The sequence below is a fragment of the Falco naumanni genome, chromosome 8, assembly GCF_017639655.2.
Source record: "Falco naumanni isolate bFalNau1 chromosome 8, bFalNau1.pat, whole genome shotgun sequence".
Taxonomy (NCBI): domain Eukaryota; kingdom Metazoa; phylum Chordata; class Aves; order Falconiformes; family Falconidae; genus Falco; species Falco naumanni.
The window spans coordinates 52,056,696-52,075,619 of NC_054061.1; the positions used below are offsets into that span (position 1 = coordinate 52,056,696).

At 38.3% G+C, this 18,924-nt stretch overlaps 1 protein-coding gene across 2 annotated transcripts in view; it reads left to right on the forward strand.

Annotated features, from left to right (window-relative positions):
- The window catches only part of ALS2 (alsin Rho guanine nucleotide exchange factor ALS2), a 43,607-nt gene extending 25,227 nt beyond the window's left edge, over window positions 1-18,380 (forward strand). The window contains exons 16-34 of one of the 2 annotated variants that reach the window (XM_040602710.1): window positions 251-321; window positions 687-753; window positions 1,027-1,229; window positions 1,366-1,431; window positions 3,126-3,224; window positions 3,755-3,919; window positions 6,306-6,417; window positions 6,714-6,791; window positions 6,908-7,041; window positions 9,121-9,288; window positions 9,567-9,684; window positions 10,253-10,410; window positions 11,096-11,218; window positions 12,282-12,458; window positions 12,889-12,934; window positions 14,510-14,571; window positions 15,197-15,346; window positions 15,653-15,749; window positions 17,105-18,380. In XM_040602710.1, the coding sequence (XP_040458644.1) occupies window positions 251-321; window positions 687-753; window positions 1,027-1,229; window positions 1,366-1,431; window positions 3,126-3,224; window positions 3,755-3,919; window positions 6,306-6,417; window positions 6,714-6,791; window positions 6,908-7,041; window positions 9,121-9,288; window positions 9,567-9,684; window positions 10,253-10,410; window positions 11,096-11,218; window positions 12,282-12,458; window positions 12,889-12,934; window positions 14,510-14,571; window positions 15,197-15,346; window positions 15,653-15,749; window positions 17,105-17,143 (2,133 nt within the window). In that variant the 3' untranslated portion in view covers window positions 17,144-18,380. The remainder of the gene's footprint in view (window positions 1-250; window positions 322-686; window positions 754-1,026; window positions 1,230-1,365; window positions 1,432-3,125; window positions 3,225-3,754; window positions 3,920-6,305; window positions 6,418-6,713; window positions 6,792-6,907; window positions 7,042-9,120; window positions 9,289-9,566; window positions 9,685-10,252; window positions 10,411-11,095; window positions 11,219-12,281; window positions 12,459-12,888; window positions 12,935-14,509; window positions 14,572-15,196; window positions 15,347-15,652; window positions 15,750-17,104) is intronic. The other variant, XM_040602709.1, reaches the window with a different exon arrangement.
- The last annotated feature ends 544 nt before the right edge of the window (window positions 18,381-18,924 follow it).

Consider the following 18,924-nt stretch of genomic DNA (forward strand, 5'->3'; position numbering starts at 1 on the left):
AAAAGTGATTTTTTTTGTGTGTGTGTGTTTACAAATGAATTTGAAATGATGTAATGTTTGATGGCTGTTGCCTGTGCCTGGAGTAGTTTCTGTTGGCTGTTTCTTGGAGCAAGGTGCGTATGAGGAGCCTGTAATGCTCAGTTTTCCCTAGTCCTCAAAGAAAGGGGAAAAAATGTTCAGAAAAAGCATGGGGCAGAGGTAATGGATCAGTACCCAGTGAAGTTTCCCTTCTCCTTCTCCTTGCCTACAGTTCTCAACGCACCATATTTTTCCCTTGTCCACGCTGTGGGTAGAAGCTCTTTCAGAAGAAGCTGGTAATGTGTGAGTATTCTTGCTTGTGATGATGAAATAGTCAGATGTCTTGGGAGGGAGGATGAGCATTTTGTAACTGGTTATTGTAAACGAGGCACAGAATAGGCTGGATGCAGTCATGTCTACTCCTCTTTCTGGTTTTGGAAAACTTAGAGTATTTCTGTGTCTTTAAAAAAATAGTTGTATCAGTATCTGAAAGAATAAGGTAGTCAAGAGGGAAGCAAGTAGTCTTTCATACTCCTTCACTGCTGACTTTAATGTTAAAGTGAATGCTAGCTGGGGTGGGGGAGGAAAGGTAAAATATTCATACTCTAAAAACCTTGCCTTTTTCAGGATGAGATTTCACTGAACTATTTCCCCCCTCCCCTGTGTAGGAATGGATTGAAGATAACAACACCAGAAGAACAGCTTGTTCTTGTTTCTTCAACACCCCAGGAAAAGGTAGGCATATCTACAAATTTTGTATGGCTTCAGTGGTATGAATGAGTTCTTCTCTCCAACTGTGAGACCAAATAGGGAGAGTTGTTACCTAAGTGTTCACCGAGGAGGAAGCCTTCCTGCAACCTGGTATGCAGCTTAACTGTACCCTGTGCTTGCCTGTAGAAGCGTTCCAATTTATAGCACTATACTGAGGAGTGCAAAAGGATATTATTGTAGTTGCTGTAAATGCAAAGGTGTTAGCTAAATTCTGTGATGAGACACTTTCTGTTTCAGACCAAGTGGCTGAGGGCAATAAGCCAAGCGGTGGATCAGGCTCTTAAAGGGACTTCTGACTTAATTCTATATGGAGCTGGTGGGAATGTGCCAAGACAGGAACCTCCTATTTCTCGCAGTGCCAAATACACCTTCTATAAGGACCCTCGATTTAAGGATGCTGTCTATGATGGGAGATGGCTTTCAGGGAAACCCCATGGCAGGTAAAAGCATTTCAATGTAACAGCTGAAAACAAATGAGGTGGTTGCTGTATTAGTAAGTAGGCTCACTCATAAGAGTCATGTGGGAAGTGTGAACTGATTGTCTTACCCACGTGTATGGCTTTGCATTTTTTCCAGAGGGATCCTAAAGTGGGCAGATGGGAGAATGTATTCTGGGACTTTCCGGACTGGGCTGGAAGATGGGTAAGATCCTCTCACTATTTGTGGAGCCAGAGGGCAAGAAATAGCTTTTGTTTTAGGAGGTGATAACAAAAGCTTTTTAATGAAAGGTTTTGCAGTGAATCTTCCTGACTTATAGATATATCTTGCTAATATAAGCCTATCTTGATATATAATCTCCCATTTATCCAGAGATATGGTAGTTACCTTTACAACAGACTCCGCAATTATGTGATTAAGACCTTGCTCTGAAGCAGAGGAAGCCAACTGAAAAGTCTGCGGTGGATTTTGTGTTGTATAGCACAACATATGTATTTTTTCATATATGTATATATTAACTTTTTGTGTTGCAATGTTTTTTTCAAGAGTTCTGGTGGATTTTTATCTTGCTAGAAAATGCAGTGTCTTTCATACAGTGTAGTGATGTATCTTCTCTAATGTTTTTCATGCTGTATTTCTGGTAGAGCAAGGGTTTAATAATTCAGGAAGGAGATAACAAAAATCTTGAATTGAGACTTCAGGATCTGGGTGATGAAAAAACTAAAGGGAGTATGTGATCCTGATGATTAAGATGACTAGTACAGAGGAGTTCGAAAATAGGATAAACAGAAGTTCTAAACATTATCAAGTTCCCAGGTGAAACAAATAAGACCACTCAAAAGTAACTTAATTTATTACACAGCTTTGAATTAACCTATGGATTTCATTGCTACAAATCTGCTTAGGGCACTCTTGAGGTTAAGAGGTTAACTTCTTTCCAGAGGCATTTTTTAATGAATCTTGTGAGCAGACATGTCTGTACTGGGCAGGATAAAAATGTGTGAGTAGTGCTATTGGCTTCCAGATGTATTTTCAAAGTATTGAGTTGAAAGGGAAACTGAAATGTGGTCTAGCTAGAGACAGCTTTTTAAAATGTGCCTTAGCTATTGGTGTAGTATTGAGCTATAAAACCAGGTTAGAGCCTTGGTTCTTTGTAATTTATACTAAGTGTAACTAACTTTGATGATTTTAGGGTTGTTGAAGATGGAAATACTGCAAACAAGTCCCCACGAGAAATCAGTGTATGGGTATTTAGCTGTAATTGCATGCTATAGTCTCAACACTTAACAATAGTAATGTCTTGTTGGGGTAGGCATGCTCTCAGGAGAACATTCATGGCTGGATTTTAATCTCCTCAGAAGGTGGAAACCAATGAATAAGTTGTGTGTGTCATTCTTTTCAGGCATACTGAAATTGTGCACAATTTTGTGCCGCTGAGTGTAATTGGAAGCTAACATTTTTTATTTTTTTTTTTAAATACTATCTGTGGCAATATATGTTCTCATCTTTCCCTGGAATAAAGGTGTGCTTGAATTACCAAGACCTGAAGAAGGCAAAGGTAGAAGCAGTCTTAGGATGTGAGAAGACTTGTGGCCTTCAGAAAGCAGGGAAAAATGCTGCGGTGTGGTAGAGGGGGAGAGCACTTAGTGTGCCACAATCAAACAGAAGAAAACCATTACAGCCTAAATTGACCTAGTGATGCTGGAATATCCTGCTTTCTCTTGAAAAAAATTAATAGTAATTAAAAAACTTCCTGTAACTACTGTAGTTGAAGAGATGCACTAAAAACTATGTAGAGCATTCTGCTTTATGGATGGGTCTGTGAAATGTATCTGCCACTGTTTTAAATGGAATGTGTTGGCGTTACAGCTGCTTGTGTTCCTTCTGTGCATTGACAGGTATGGTGAATACAGGGTGCCAAACAAAGCATTGAATAAGGACGACCATTACGTGGGGTACTGGAAGGAAGGCAAAATGTGTGGGCACGGAGTCTACAGGTAACGTGTAGCACCTGTGTTGCTGTCATTGCAGAAGGGCGAGCAGGGCTGATGCTCTGACACACCGCTTACCAAGGCGTGCTATGTAGCTTTCTTGTTATTTTTCAGACTTGTGATAGTTAGCTTGGTTTATTTTCTGCTTTGCTCTTGGTAGGTTGCTCACAGTGCATACTTGTACAGTGCTCTGTTACCAATATCTATACTAATGTTGCTACCACCTTTCAGTAACAGAGGATTCGTTCTTCTGAGAGATAAATATGACCTCTAATGGCCTTGCTTGTTGGGGGGAGAGTGGCTTTAAAACAACACAGCATCAAAAGGCTTGTATTAAAAGCTCACTTTTATCCCAAATATACTTTTACTGTAGTTCCTGCTTGGTGTGGCTGTAATGTAATTCCTAGAAGGAAAAGGAGATGGTTGGGATATGTTCTGGAGAAGAAAAAACCCCAAAAATGAACTACCACCCAACAAAATACAACCAAAAAAACCCAAACCACATTATAGGAGTTTTTTTCTCTTTTTCATTATAGCTATGCTACTGGTGAGGTATATGAAGGGTGTTTTCAGGATAACATGCGTCATGGGCATGGACTGCTACGCAGTGGGAAGCTGACCTCTTCCTCTCCTAGTATGTTCATTGGTCAGTGGACAATGGATAAGAAGAGTGGTTATGGAGTTTTTGATGATATCACAAGGTAATGCTTCAGTTCCACGAATCCTTAAAACACTAGTATGATGTACAATTGGTAAAAGAGGAGGAAAGGATTTGATCTGTTAGTAGCAATAGTAGTGCATGTCTTTTTATTTTTATTTTTATTTTTTTCTTTCTTTTTTCCTTTCCCTTTTTTATACTAGGCTTTCTGGATTCATCTAAGGGATTGGTTCTAGAGACTGCTTTTTGTTGTTGCTTAGGGACTAAATGGGGGGGGGGTGTTTTGATTTTTTTTCTGCCTTGCTTTCCTATTATACTCTTGTCTGAAAACTAGCACTGAATATGGTATCTTGTTGCGAGGCATCTTATGTGAGTGCTGAAAATTTTATGAATGTCACGTGAGAAGTATTCTTTCATCTCAGGCCTACAAGACTGGGTTGTTCAGTGATAGGATATACAGAACTTCAGGTAAATTTCAGTTTGTGCTCAGGTTTTTCATTGACACTTTCTGTCAGTGCAGCGGAGGGAAGATGTTTTCTCTCGGAGCAGATTAGTGAAATGATGGTCTTGCAAACAGAATTGCACTGAATTAAATTCTGAGTGCTGACAATATAGTTTGCTTTTTCAATCACCAATTTAATGCTTTTTTTTTTTCCCCTGAAAAGTGAGCTTGTGATGAAACCACTTCTCTTGAGCTCTCAGCTTAACTGAAAGCCAACTTAAAAGTAAAAAGTCTGGAGGTTAAGTGCGGTGGGGGGGACTGTGTATGTGAGTATCTTTCCAAAAATGAGCTATTGTAGCGTGTCTAGGTATTTCCTGATGTTAGTTCTGCATCTAGTCTTATTCAGTGGTAGTGGTTGTTCTTACACTCTAGCGTTAAAATGTCTTCACATACTTCAGTCGTTCATTTACCTAGGACAAACTGAAGAGATGGCAGGTTTCCTCGCAGAATCTCTTACCTCCAGAATTTGTAAATGCAGTGGCAGTTCATGGTGGGGGAAGAATGTGGCATTTGCTGTCAGTTCTGAGGTTACTCATATTTGAGTGGGCTGTCCTCACGGTAGTTTTCTTTCTGGTCCCCGGGAAGGCAATGTGCATGTGTTCGTGACCTAAGGATTAATTTTCTTCACTGCTTGTTGTTCAGCCCAGACAAATAAAGAATAGCTGCAGGCACTCTTTATAACTTGCTGTCATTATTGCAAACCAGCCATTTGAGCAAGTGGGACTTCTCCTCAGTTATGTTTCCATCCTGGTAACTAAGTATGCTGCATCTGTCTCTTCAAGAAGCCTTCGCCCAACAGAGACCCCTGTAGCTGGTGTGATGAATCAGACCAGCATCCTGCTAGGTTATGGGTCCAATCAGGTGGAAGAGACCCCTGAATTTGCATTAATGGCTGGGCTTGCTTTACTATGACCATAATTTTTCCTGTGTACTAAAAGGAAAATGCTTTGTAATAAGCAGAGTTCTATTAAATCAGTTGCTAGTTTCCCTCTAAAAGCAAACAAAAAAGTCCCTTGGCAAATTAATTTTTTTTAAATTACTTATATGGTGAAAACATAATTCTCTTTCAGAACTGGAAAAAGAGATTGTTTCAGAATGTTTGGGACTTGCACTTGGTTTCAAATACTAGCCTGACCTCTGTGGGCTTACATTAACAAAAGAATATTTTAAATAGTAATCTGAAAGTCTGATGCTCACTTATGAGCAGTCTTGAATAGTTGAATACGTTTTTTATGGTACAATCTTTTGTTAGGCTCTAAATCAGAAACTTTCTACAGTGTGACCTATTGCCTTATATTTTTTGCACTTTGATATTTTTGAAAATGTTACATACAGCTTCGTAGGTGTCCCTGCTATCCCCCAAGTAGAACAGCTTGGTTTCTTTCATTTATTATCCTCTCAATTTGAGTCATCTGAGTTTGAGTAAAGAAATCAAAGGCTTTGGGAAAAAAAAACAATTGCTAAAACAAGCTTCTTGCATCTTTTCTAAATAACTGTTAAATACATCAGGTAGATGCCTGAGGAAGCTGAATGTCGCCTTTCGTAGGCAACTTAAATCTTAGATAAAGCTGATCTAGATCAGCTAACACGTTTCCCTTTTTCTTGTGTGCTGTAGCTTCTGCTTAGGTTCCGTTGGATAGGATTGGGCTTAATGTGGCTTCAGCACCGTTTCAGATAATCAGGAACGGCTTGCTTGGATGTGGCCAATTTGTAGTGTGAATTGTGAAAGGAAGTTCATGATAGTTTATTTCTATCAAAAAAGAGTTTCATTTTGACGGCGCTAGTGAAACCAGGTTGACAGACCTGGAGCAAGTGCTGTATGACTCTCTTCTAAAGATTTCTGTAATGGTCAAATATCGCAATAAAGCCAAAGAAAAGATATAAATATATTACTTAAACTGTATTCTTCTACTTCATTTTTCTTCAGAGGAGAAAAGTATATGGGAATGTGGCAAGATGATCTTTGCCAAGGCAATGGTGTTGTGGTTACTCAGTTTGGACTGTATTATGAAGGAGCTTTCAGCACCAACAAAATGATGGTGAGTTGAACACTGGACTTTGTGCTATAGCAACTTTTCCTCTAAGTGTGGTAGCTTTCTAGGGTAGATGACTATGTTAGGCTGTATAGACCTTCTGTTCTTCTAATCTTCTATTGTCCTGGCTTTTTAAACTGTCTTTATAATCCCTGCTCCGTTTTACTTAGGGCTACTTCAGAAGCTGCTTTTAAGAAGTTATTTGCTAAGAATTAGTGACAGGTTTTTCAGTGTAATATTGATCTGTGGCCTGGCCTTCTGTTGTAGTCACTAGTTTGGGTTCTTCATAATTCTCTTTATAGGGGACTGGAATTCTGCTTTCTGAGGATGATACAGTCTATGAGGGGGAATTTTCAGACAACTGGACTCTGAGTGGAAAGGTTGGTCTTACAGTTGTCACTTGTAAACTGTTACCGTCTAAACCAAAAAAAGTCTCTTTCCTTGTCATTTGGTTCCAAATGGATTTCAGTTAAATTTTTTACTGTCTTCTCTCAAGGGAACACTGACCTTGCCAAATGGAGATTATATTGAAGGTCTCTTCAGTGGAGAATGGGGGTCTGGGATAAAAATCACAGGAACCTACTTCAAACCTAGTTTGTACGAGAATGAGAAGGACAAACCTAAAGCATTGTGAGTGTTGAATAAGAAATAACTTCTCACGTTATTCAGTAGTAGTTTGGAATATAACTATTGTCTTTCTTCAAAGGCCAATTAAATTTTTTTTCCCAAAGAAACAGATTATGAAAACATTTTTGCTTTTTCATTCCTCTTCCCTCCTGCTTAGGAAGTAAAATAAAATAAAAATCTTAATAGCTGTTCTTGCTTTAATTACGACTTGAATGCACAAATAACAGTATGAAATTTCAGGATAGCCAACATGCTGCTACTGTCCTATAGCAGTCTCAGAGGTTTTTTTATTTATATTTCGACTGACTGTTAGAACCTGAGTTCGTAGCTGCTGATGACTTTTGAGGTACTGAGAAAAGACTAAGTTACATTTGAGTGATTAAGTCAATCACAAGCCTCTCTTCTGCCAGTTATTCTGTTGGTAAATTAATTCATTTAGTATGACAATTAATAATGCCAATGGTGATGTATTTGGACAGAATTAGCTAGTTACTGCACCTTTTCCAAACAATGCATAGGAGAGTAGTAGAAAGATCTGTTGATCTGCAAAAGAGCATTTTAACATCTTGGCAAAGATAATTTTGAAAAGTATCCATGTAACCCTATTTACAGCAGATGCATTAGGTCAGTTTGCTTAATTATCTTGGGGAAACACATTTTTATTTAAGTCATAACTGAGATATCCTTGAGTAAAAGAAACTTAAGTAAATTAAAAGAGCTATTAGTGACATTTCAGTATTTGGTAGCACTATGTACTGGTCTACAATAGTAGTAATTGTTGTACCATACTATAGAATTTCAGATTAAAATGGGAAACTCCACTCTTAACGTTTTTACGTAGATTACTTCTCAGTATGCTTTCTGAAGCATTCACTGGTAATTTCTTTTGACAGTGCTGACACCTACAACAGGATGCAAAGTTAAGCAGGCCTCCCTGCTGAACTGAACACTTGCAACCTTAGCAGCTGTCTGCTTTTTACCCCAGTAGGGAGTCTATGAATAAATGTATGTACATATTTGTGAAGACTGCTTGTGAAATAAGGGTTTCACCTGCCCTTTTCAGAGTCTTGAAGCTGAAAAATCTTCTGGTATAATTTGTGAAAAGGCTTAGAGGCTACTTTTTCTGCTTTGTGAAACTGTGGAAGCATGGGGAAATACCAGTGTTGTTAGTTCTCATCTCAAACATGGTGGGAAAAATATTAATGAAAGGTCTGACGATCTCTGATACTTGTTTTAAATAAAGATAGAACTGTTAACCCTGAAAGCATTTATTTGCTTTACAAAAGCTTTCCAAAGCCCTAAATTTCATTGTATATCTGAGATCTATATCTATAGAACTGCATTTTCAGTTTTCTTCTGGTTATAGGGCATCCCTGAGCAATGCCTCTGAGTGAAAAGATGCCTGAGCTGGTTTTGCTTTCTACCAGCAAATCCCTAACATGTCATGCAACACCGTATGTAGGTACTGCTTTAGGAGCAGAAGCCACATATCCATCCTTGATATTTATCTGTGCAGCCATGCTGTTTGTACATTCCAGGATAGTGAGATATTTGGGACATACTTGTACTGTGTCTGCGCTACATGAATGTGTCCTGAGTCTTCTGAATGAATACCAGTGTGAAAATAGGCCCAGTCAAGTGCAGTATGTCCTGTTTCCTTGGAAATCAGTCCCTTTCATGTTTAAGCAAACCATTTCCTGGAAGACTACAAGAAAGGGTATGACTTGTCTAATATAATAAGGTTTGTAGTTGTTCCCACATACAGGTATTAAAACCACCTCTAGTCTGGAACATTGTAATATGTTACATGGATTAATGTATGTTAGTTAGCAAGGAAAAAAAATAAGGAGCAGTATTTGTAAGTTCTGTTTAAAAGGTGTTGAAAGTCAACACAGCAATTAAACAGTAGATTCTAGGTTCGTTCTTAGTGGTAAACTTACACGGTAGAGACTGTTCAGTGTATCGCCTTTTGGTAAAATAGCATGAGATATTAGATTGACGTTAGCCGTATATGGTTTTCGTAGTTAATTGTGTTGTTTTAAGACTGTTTGATTTAAACAGACTAACTGATCATTTTATTAGGCGGAAACTTGGGATCCTGGCAGTGCCTCCTGATGAGAAATGGAAAGCAGTATTTGAAGAATGCTGGAACCAGCTTGGTTGTGAGAGTCCGGGCCAGGGGGACAGATGGAAAGCTTGGGACAACATTGCGGTGGCCCTGACCACCAACCGACGACAACACAAAGACAGGTTGGTTTCTGGAGAATGTAGTCAGCAAGACAAAGAAATTCTTAAGAAAGAAACTGGAATCACACTCTGCTCTAGACTAGAATCTCTAATTGTAAAAGTTCAGTTAAAACAACAACAAATGCTAAACAAAATCAAACTCTCAATACTCTGCACTATAAACCCTTTCAGGGACATACTGATGTTTACAATGAGTTCAGTTGTTAGCTTCAGGGTTTTTTGCCTTACTGTATGTCTCTGAAATAATCTGTACGATGTCTTTGTCCTTTTTATAACTGCAGCCCAGAATTATTGAGCCGCTCACACACTCAGACACTGGAAAGTTTGGAGTTCATTCCACAACACATTGGTGCCTTCACTCTGGAAAAATATGAAAATATAAAAAAATATTTGATAAAGGTATTGTGACTCTCAAATGCTCACATAGTTTGTTGGTAAGGCATGACGTCAAGCTCATTTGTAATAGCTTTCGGTAATTCTCTCCATATTTGTACTCTTGTAATCCGTGATGTATTCATTCATGTTTGCTCATGACTTCCTGACGCATTGAGTTAAAATCCACAACTAAGACTAAAATAATTTCATACCTAATGGATACTACCTTAAAGTCAGTTTCTGCTCATTACTGTTTTAATTCTAATATGTTGGATCCCAGCAAAGCATCTTGAAACGCTTTCTAATTATTGCATGTTAGACTATTCCAAGCAGTAGCACAAGTTCTTGTACTGCCTTGAGTCTTCTGTGAGCTGTATTCAGCTAATACATACATTTTATAATCCAAATGGCCATTTGTTAAATACAGCTTATTTTTAATATATTTGTACATTTGGGGGTTGATTATTTTTTTTTTTTTCCCCCAAAGCCTGTTGTTGGATCTCTGACCCATGCCTCTTGAATTCCATTTCTCTTTCTTTAACTTGTCTGACATTGACCTACCTGACTGGCTAATTAATATCTTTCATCTCAGGCTTGTGATACTCCTCTCCATCCATTGGGCAAGCTGGTGGAAACACTAGTAGCTGTCTACAGAATGACCTATGTTGGAGTAGGAGCTAATCGACGATTACTGCAGGAGGCTGTGAGAGAGATTAAGTCCTACCTCAAACGCATCTTCCAATTGGTTAGGTAATGAGACTCTTAATTTTCAAGTCAGACTACTGCTGAATTAATTAAAAATAACTAGTGTTGATGCAGTCCAAGTGTGCCAGTATCTTTACTCTCTTTTGGGGGTTGCTTATGTTTCCTTAACCTTGAATATTCTGTTCAAAATACGAAAATTAAAATCTTCACCACAGTGTATTACATTCTACACTGTACTTCAAAATGTGGCTGTAAGAAGTGTCTTGAATGTGGATTTCCACTTTAATGCCTCCGGATATCCACGCTGTGAAAAGTGTTCAAAGGGTTTCTAAGAATAGTGAGTATGGGGACTCTCAGTGTATTTCATTAAAGTTCTTACCAACATGGATGAGCAATGTTCCTATGAAGTGTTTGCTTAAATTCTTGAGAGCAATTATAGCTTTAATTGGGTCCTGCCAATATGAAAGCAGAAATACTCCAAATAATGAATTATTAGAACCCTTGTCTGGAGGGAAGTGATGTCAAGGTCAGAAAGGTACCTTTGGCACTGGAGGGGTGACCTCCCTAAGTTTTCCTTCAGGTAGGTGGTATTGTAGGTCTGTTAGCTATGCTGTCTTAGTCCACAGTGTGTTATTTGAGCTAACTTTTCTCTTCAGTTGCCTTCTAATGCTGTAATTTTGGGAAACTTCTTGAAGTTAAATCGTACGTTGTTGTGTGTATTGCCATTTAGGTTCTTGTTTCCTGATCTTCCGGAAGAGGGCAGCACAATTCCATTTCTGGCAACAGAGACGAAAGGGAGGCGATCGTTTTGCAGTGGGAAATCTGACTCCAGATCGGAATCTCCTGAACCAGGGTACATAAAAGAAAAATAAATGAACTAATGAAGGCCTCATTTTATTTCTGCTTGCAGTTTTTCCTTGGATGGGGGAAGAAAGATAGGAACATGGTGCATTTATTATCTCAACTGATGGATATAAGCAGATTTTTTTTTTTCCTTTTGTTTGTGATGACAGATTCTGATGAGCAAACTTCCTCGTGATGGTTTTAATAAGCATTTCATCCACGCAATGGTTTTTTACTTAAGCCCAAACTTGTTTTGTTTGTTGTGTGTAAACAAGTTCAGGCTTGGATCTGGGCTTCAGATAACTATTTGGGATATGAGCCTTGGGGGTAATGCAGGTCCAGTGCACATACACTGTATCACAAATAGCCAGTCACATGAAGCTCACCCTGTGTCCATTGTTGTGCTGTCCACAGCAGACTCAGGTGTGGTCAGACAAGGAAGAGGGAGCAGTAGAGATAGTCTTCTGAGAAAGGCTCCAGTGACCTGTGCAGGTAGTATTAGTAGGCACCTTGAGTTCAGCTTTCCCTGTTGGGATTACAGCTTGGTGCCAAGCAACTGCTGACTTGACAAAGCCTGAAGTGTGAGTGTGTGGAGCTAGGTCAGATAACTTAATGGGTTTTAGCTTATTTTCTAGCTTGTGCTTTGAAGGTAGGGTTCAGCTGTCAGCAGAGCGGCTCAGAATTGGGGCTAAATGGTTAGCCTGAGGATACATGTAAAACCTGAGCTAGAATATAGTACAGTATTCAGCTTTTATGTTACACAAGGAAGAAAGCCAGTGTTCTCTTTAAAACTCGCAAACCACAAAAAAACCTGCACCACAACCACTCCCCCCACCCCAAACCCACCTGTATGTGCACTGTAAAGGGAAATTACTTCTAAGTATTTCTTAGCACAGCTACTATTTGATGGATTTGTACTTGTTTTGTTACTACTGTCCCTCATAGAATAGGCTTATATTAATTAAAAACTTGTTCCAACATTTTTTTCACTCAATTTCTAAAGATACTTACGTTTTTAAAATGTCTTTGTCTTCAAACTGTCCTCCTCTGTTTTGTTTTTGGCTTTTTTATAGTTACGTGGTAACCAGTTTTGGCTTGCTGCTCCCTGTGTTACTGCCACGGCTCTATCCTCCTCTGTTTATGTTGTATGCCTTAGACAACGAGCGCGAGGAAGATATTTACTGGGAATGTGTTTTACGTCTAAACAAACAAACTGATATGGCTCTTCTAAGTTTTCTGGGAGTGCAAGTGTGAGTATGATTCAACAAGACAGAACTTAGAAAAAGATTATGGCATGTAATTAGATAAAGCTAAAATTATGGCATGTAATTAGATAAAGCTAAAATTAGATAAAACTAACCCCCCCCTATTTTCTAAGTAGTTTTATTTGATTGAGAATTCATTAAAACATATCTTCAAGCTAATTAGTATGGTTGAGAGTGAATCAAAACTTTCCTCTTTGGAAGTTGGAGGAGGAGAAGAAAAAAAGATTGGCATTGCTACAAAACCAGAGTGGGGCATTTTAAACTAGGCTATTTTCCAGCTGTTGGTGCTAGATGTAGTTGATCCTGTAGGAAGAGCTGTTGTATCTCATAGAAGAACACGATAACTTAATTGGCATAACATGAAAAATGCTATAAGACTATGCTTTCTTAATTCAGTGTGTTGGGTTTCTTGCAGGAAATTTTGGCCAGGAACTGTATCCATCCTTGGAGAGAGTAGAAAGGTATGTTCATTCAGCCTTGACTTAGTGTGGTTTGCCCAGTACTACTTCCAAGAAACCTGAGATCATGAAGAAGCAGTCAAAGAATTTTTGACCAGGCTTTTTGCTTAAGAGATGCTGTGCTATCTTGTTTCCTTACATTTTGCCTGCTACTTAAAGGCTACACTAGTGATTTCTTGCAAAAGCTGTCAGTTCAGCTTTATCACTTACTGTCTTACTCTGAAGTGAATTCCAATTCAGGAAGACATTTGCTTGGTCTCCAGCTGTGAAAGTAAAAGTCTAGCCAAAGAAATTTTCAAGCTGCTTGACTTAGAGTTATATCATTTTATACTTTCTGATTAGGAGAAGAATTGCATGGTTTTTGTTCTTAAATTGTTATCTTGCCTGAAAGTGGTTGAACGCTAGTCTTAGATGGTAGTAGTGTAGTACTCAATCTCTGAGCTCCCAGTAAGAGTGGTTTAATAATCATAACTTTGAACAATTTCAGTGTTAACTGTATACTTGAAATATCATGTCTGTTCATGAATCGGTATACTTTTGTTGGAAGTTTTCAGTTTCTTACAGTGATTTAGATACTCCTGCCTTCAGGTCCTCTCCTTCCTATTTATAACTGTGGTTTGTGCGAAGTCTGTAATAATTGGAAGCGTGGCTTTCATTGTAGTAGTTGCTGCAGGCAGGCAAGGTGATACTCCTTGGTAGAGATTGTTACAAGTTTGTAGTAATAACCAAAGCTGCTGCTGAACCCCACCCCTGAGTGTATGGATTCCCAGGCAAAAAAGTCCCCTTTTTCCCAAATCATAAAGGTTTTTCATACCTGAAAAAACATGATGCAAACCTCCACTCAGACTTCACTGTTAAAAAATGCAGCAGTAACACATTTCTTGAGTTACTTCATATCTTCTGTATTTTTAGGAACTAGGCAAATTTTTACCAGCTGCATGAATCCTTCACACTTTTGTCTTTTTTGGGTTACATAGCAGAGCCCCTCCGCTGTGAAGTACTATGTGGCTTGTGTCTTCTCTGAATTAGGCAGCCTGTGATGCTCTTTGCAGCCATTTACCTTATTTACTGGGTCATTCCTTCAATTAAACAGGATGTTTTTGACCAAGATGACATGTTTATCTGCTTCTCTCCTCTGTCTAGTTTCCTCATTTCTGTGAATTCCTCTAGGTCTTTTTGCATCCATTCTCTACCCGTTCCATTCAGAAAGACTTAGCCTCTGTTGCTATTAAGAGCTAATGTTTATATTTGTTCTTTTATGTTTGCTTCAAACCAGTCTGTGATTGACTGCTATGACTTTTCTAGGTTTCAACTGTTCCTGTCTTTAACAGTTCCATCTTGATTGTTAACCGTTAAGATATAATGATTCTTAATCTTACTTGACCTGGAAGGTACCCAAACCTGTTTCTCATAACATACCAAGAAAACACACGTAACATACCAGCCTCCAGCTGGACTCTGCACTTGTTGATCATAACTGAGCTTTTACGCCAGTGTTGAATGATACTGTGCTTTTCTTCTTCTGCTGAGTAGTGGGGTGATTAAACCTGTGTGATAAATCTTCTCATGATTACACAGGTATCCTCAAATACAAAAGATGCCTGCTTTGCCTCTGCGGTTGAATGTTTACAGCAAATCAGGTAATTCTCTGAAATTTGCCTGCTTGTGTTTTAATGTTCCTGCTATAGTAGTAACTAGTTACTTGATTGTGATCCTTTACGTGTTATTTTTTCACATTCATAAGAGAGGTCACCAAGAAGTTTGAGTTCCTACTAAAAATGTTATCAAATTCTCCCAATGGGGAATGAAGTATAGCCTCAGGAATGCAGTGGAGAGATGTGTCCATAGGACACTGTTCAGAAGCAAAAGTGTGAGGATGTCTAATCAAGTATGCATGTGAGTTTCTAAACAGTTATGGCAAAATGACCTGTGCATGGAGAGCTTTTCTGTGTCTGTTAGCTGACATAAGGAATTCTGCTGTTGGAATTTAAGTAGAAATTGAAACTGTTTTAGAAATTATTTTTTTTCCCCTTTACCACTATGCTGTAATGTCTTAAAACTCTGGCTTGTGGTAGTGTGCCTTGGTCCAGTAATTATAGCCTGGGGTACTACACAGCCTTGGTAGCCAGGGCTGCTGTGGTATGGATGATCTAGTTTAGCTTCTTGGGCATGGGGGCGTGCTAAGCTATCAAATTATCTTCCTAATTTAGATGCAGAGATGTAACTTCTTACTGTTACCCTGTTTTTCTTTTCTTCTCCAAATAGTACCACATTTACCCCAGCTGACAAGTTGAAGGTAATCCAGCAGACTTTCGAAGAGATCTCTCAGAATGTACTTGAGACTCTTCAGGAAGATTTTCTGTGGTCCATGGATGACTTATTTCCTGTTTTTCTCTATGTGGTGCTACGAGCCAGGTATGCACTAAGAGCAGCAGCAGTCATAAGCTGGCCATAGGCAGTGCGAGTACTTTTACCTGTATTAAACAGTCCTGCTTCTCGTTGTAGGACTAATTGCTAGTTTTATGAAACTTTGTTAATTTTCCATTTTGGCTTTGTGCTTTGGCCTGAAATAATTTTGAACAGTTAACTGTTAAATGGCTGTGACGTGAGAATGAGGTGGGGGAAAAGCATGTTCTTTGCATAACATCATGTGCAAAAAGTAAAAAAAATTATTATGGTATCTTTTGTTCACCTTTTCTTTCCCTCTCCCCTTTGTGACAGGATAAGGAATTTGGGATCAGAGGTGCACTTAATAGAAGACCTGATGGATCCTTATCTGCAGCATGGGGAGCAAGGCATCATGTTCACTACCTTGAAGGTATGAAAGTTATTCAGGGTTATTAAAAGTTTGCTTGCGAAATGAGTCACCTTTGGGCAATGATGATCACATTAGGACATTTCTATGCACATTAGATTGTAACTCCTTTGACATTTTTATTTGCTTTTTAGCTAGAAAGAACATGGAAACTTCGAGCTTAGAATAACCTAGCATTTGTAGGTACTGCTAATAAAACAGTGCAATGTACAAATGTACTTTATTCAAATGTAATATTGGTTGCTGTTGAGCTGTTCTGAATGCTCACCTGAACTTGCTCCCCTGCAACTTACTCCCTTTATAAAAATTTAAATGAAGTGCTGTTTCGGAGATAGCCATTTCAATAATGTTTAAGTCTAACATTACATTAAGATGCTTCACGAATTAAATTTTGAAGGAAAAAGTATAATTACTGTGTCATTCTCCACATTCTATTTCACATTCTCCTCAAATATGGAAAAAGGAGAAGAATCTGTTTTGATGAATATCCTATTGTGTACACTAGGACCTCCATAATGGAAATAGGTTGTTCTGATACCTCAAAACTGTTCAAAAAATGGGTCTTGTGACAGTTTAGCTGCGTGGAGCTTTTCTGTGGGGTTGTTTTAGAGGGAGGCTGTTAATCTGAAACTTAAATAAAAATTGTAAGCTGAGCTGCTAGGTGAACATGATTGTATTTTCTGTCTGTGCAAACTGGAAATAGTGGATGCAGAGGTTTATTCATACCTCTCATTTTTATAGTGCTGTAAAAAGGGAAGGTTCGAGTTAGTTAAAATTTATCAAAGAATCTATGTATTAGTAGAATCTTACTTGCTATGAGTGCAAGTGTTGTCAGAGACATTTATATTATGTTTCTGGTCATGACTGACCCAATGGATATTTGAACCAGCATCAAGGAGTAAATAGCTATCAGCAGCAGGTCAGGGTTATTTAGCTAGGTGATAGAAACCTTTGCTTTTCAGTCTGAGTGCTTTTGAAACAATTCCTGTATTCTTGTGCTGTAAGAAAGTATCTTCTTTCCTGGGCCCTTCTGTCAAAGGGCAAAGAAAGACTTGTGAGCAAAACCACGTTCTTCATCTTGGTAAACCTGGGAGCTGTGAAAGTATTCAGTCCCAGATTATGCTACTTTGCTTCATTAGGAGTTGGACGTAATTTGTAACTTAAAATCTCCTGTTCTTTTTGCTAGCTTACATATCAGAACATTCTCATGTATTAAGTGTCATTGTGTCATCACTGCTTGTAGAAAGCCTAGTCCTCTGTTTTCTCGGGTAGAAAAAAGTCAGCCTTTTTGTGTGTGATGCTTTATGAGCTTGCTGAGAACTGGTATTTGTGCTAAACTGAACTTTGTTTTAATTCAGGCGTGTTACTACCAGATTCAACACGAAAAGCTTACCTAGACTGTCATTACGACCCGGCTCTGTGGGATAATCTACTCAGTGGAACTTCACTAATACCCACTTTCATCCCTGAAATGGCACTTAGAAAATACTCTGTTACAGTTCTGTTGTTACAGATGAAAATACTCAGTTGTTTCTTCTGAGTTTTAAGATTGGAAAACTGTAGTCAGAGGCTGTCTATGAAACGGTGACGAAACTAGAGACTTGGTTTGTCAAGTACTTGCCAAGAAGAAATGATTTCCTATTCTAACAGAAAGATTGTTTACTCCTTTTAAATTAACAATGCTGCAAAAAGGCATGGCATCTACATAGAATACATGTGAAAGTCTGGACCGCATGGCTTCTAAAGCAGTGGGTTTATTTTTATTATTCCTGGTTTGTCAACAGAGATACTTAAAGAGAATGCATTGCACCACAGAACCATTCAGTCTTCCTGATTTAAGCTATTATGTTTGTTTATTTAAAAAATAGAACTAAGTTAGTATTTATAATGGGTAACCTATAGTGTGTTTGGCTGTAAAGGTTTTGAGGCATCTGTGTTCAACAGCATAGCTGAATGCAGTATTAACGTGCTGTTGTGGAAATAATGACACTGTTATGGACTTCCCTGTTTACTGGAATTATAAATATACAAGCGTTCACCATTCTTTCTGTTTATGGAATAAATAAAAGGCACTGAGCACTTCAGATTATGGCACTGAGTTAAATACTTGAAATCTGCAGTGTTCAATTTCATTGCCCTGAAGTCAGAGGACAGATGCTTTCTCTGGAAGCCCATGTGAGAGGAGAATGGGGACGTGCTTTTGAACAAGCTGACAATGGATCAGGTTTGGGACTTTTGCCTGTGAACTTATGTGTCAGAGTGAAAATGCTAACCTTGTTGCATTTTTGAACATGTAGAGAACAAGTAATTTCCCTGGGGGATTTGTGTGTGTATGTATTCTTCTGTGGTTTATGATTAACTTCATACCAATAACGCTAGTGGATAACTTGGGTATTGTAGATGCTGTTCTTTACCATGACTGACTCAAAAAAGGGGGAGGGAGGAATGGATTATAGAATGTTATAATAGCTTAAATTATGTCAAACTACCATAGATAATGCTAATCATATTTTTGAAATAGTAATCATGGCTTGTGTATTGGCACCTATATGGAAAGAAACCGTATGTCAAGATACTGTTTTGAACAGTGACTGTAATGTAGCAATTTTCATAATAAAGTAAAAATGATTGGTCTTTCTGAAGCTATTTTTAGTTTTATCAGAGAAGGGAAAAGAGTAATTCGGACAAGACTATGTTTAAAACCATTATTGTTATACTTGCAACACACTACAGTGTTAATAGACTGTAGAGATAAAGGGCTTCTTCATGTTTGTAAACCATATTTTGTTAGCTTAATCTCATTTTTAAATTTATACGAACTAATTTGAGGAGAGAGAAGCAACAATGTGAATAAAAGGGAAGCTAAAGAAGCTAATTTGAGAAGGGCGGGAGATACCCAACTAAGGGTGGAGAGTATAATGGAGTATAAGGCAGGAATAAGAACACTTAACCTTTTGTGCTAGATGCAGCCTTTCCATGTAATCATCTCTTAGAACTCAAAGTGCAAAAAATATTTAACTGAAACCTGGTAAGAGTACAACTGTTCTTTGAAAAGGAACTATGCCGAAGAGCTGAGTAAATAAATAGCAGTAAATTTTATCTGCAAAGATGAATTCAGGATTTATTTCAGATTTTGTAGGAGTGTAATCATAAAAAAAAGTTTTGTTGTTTTTTCCCC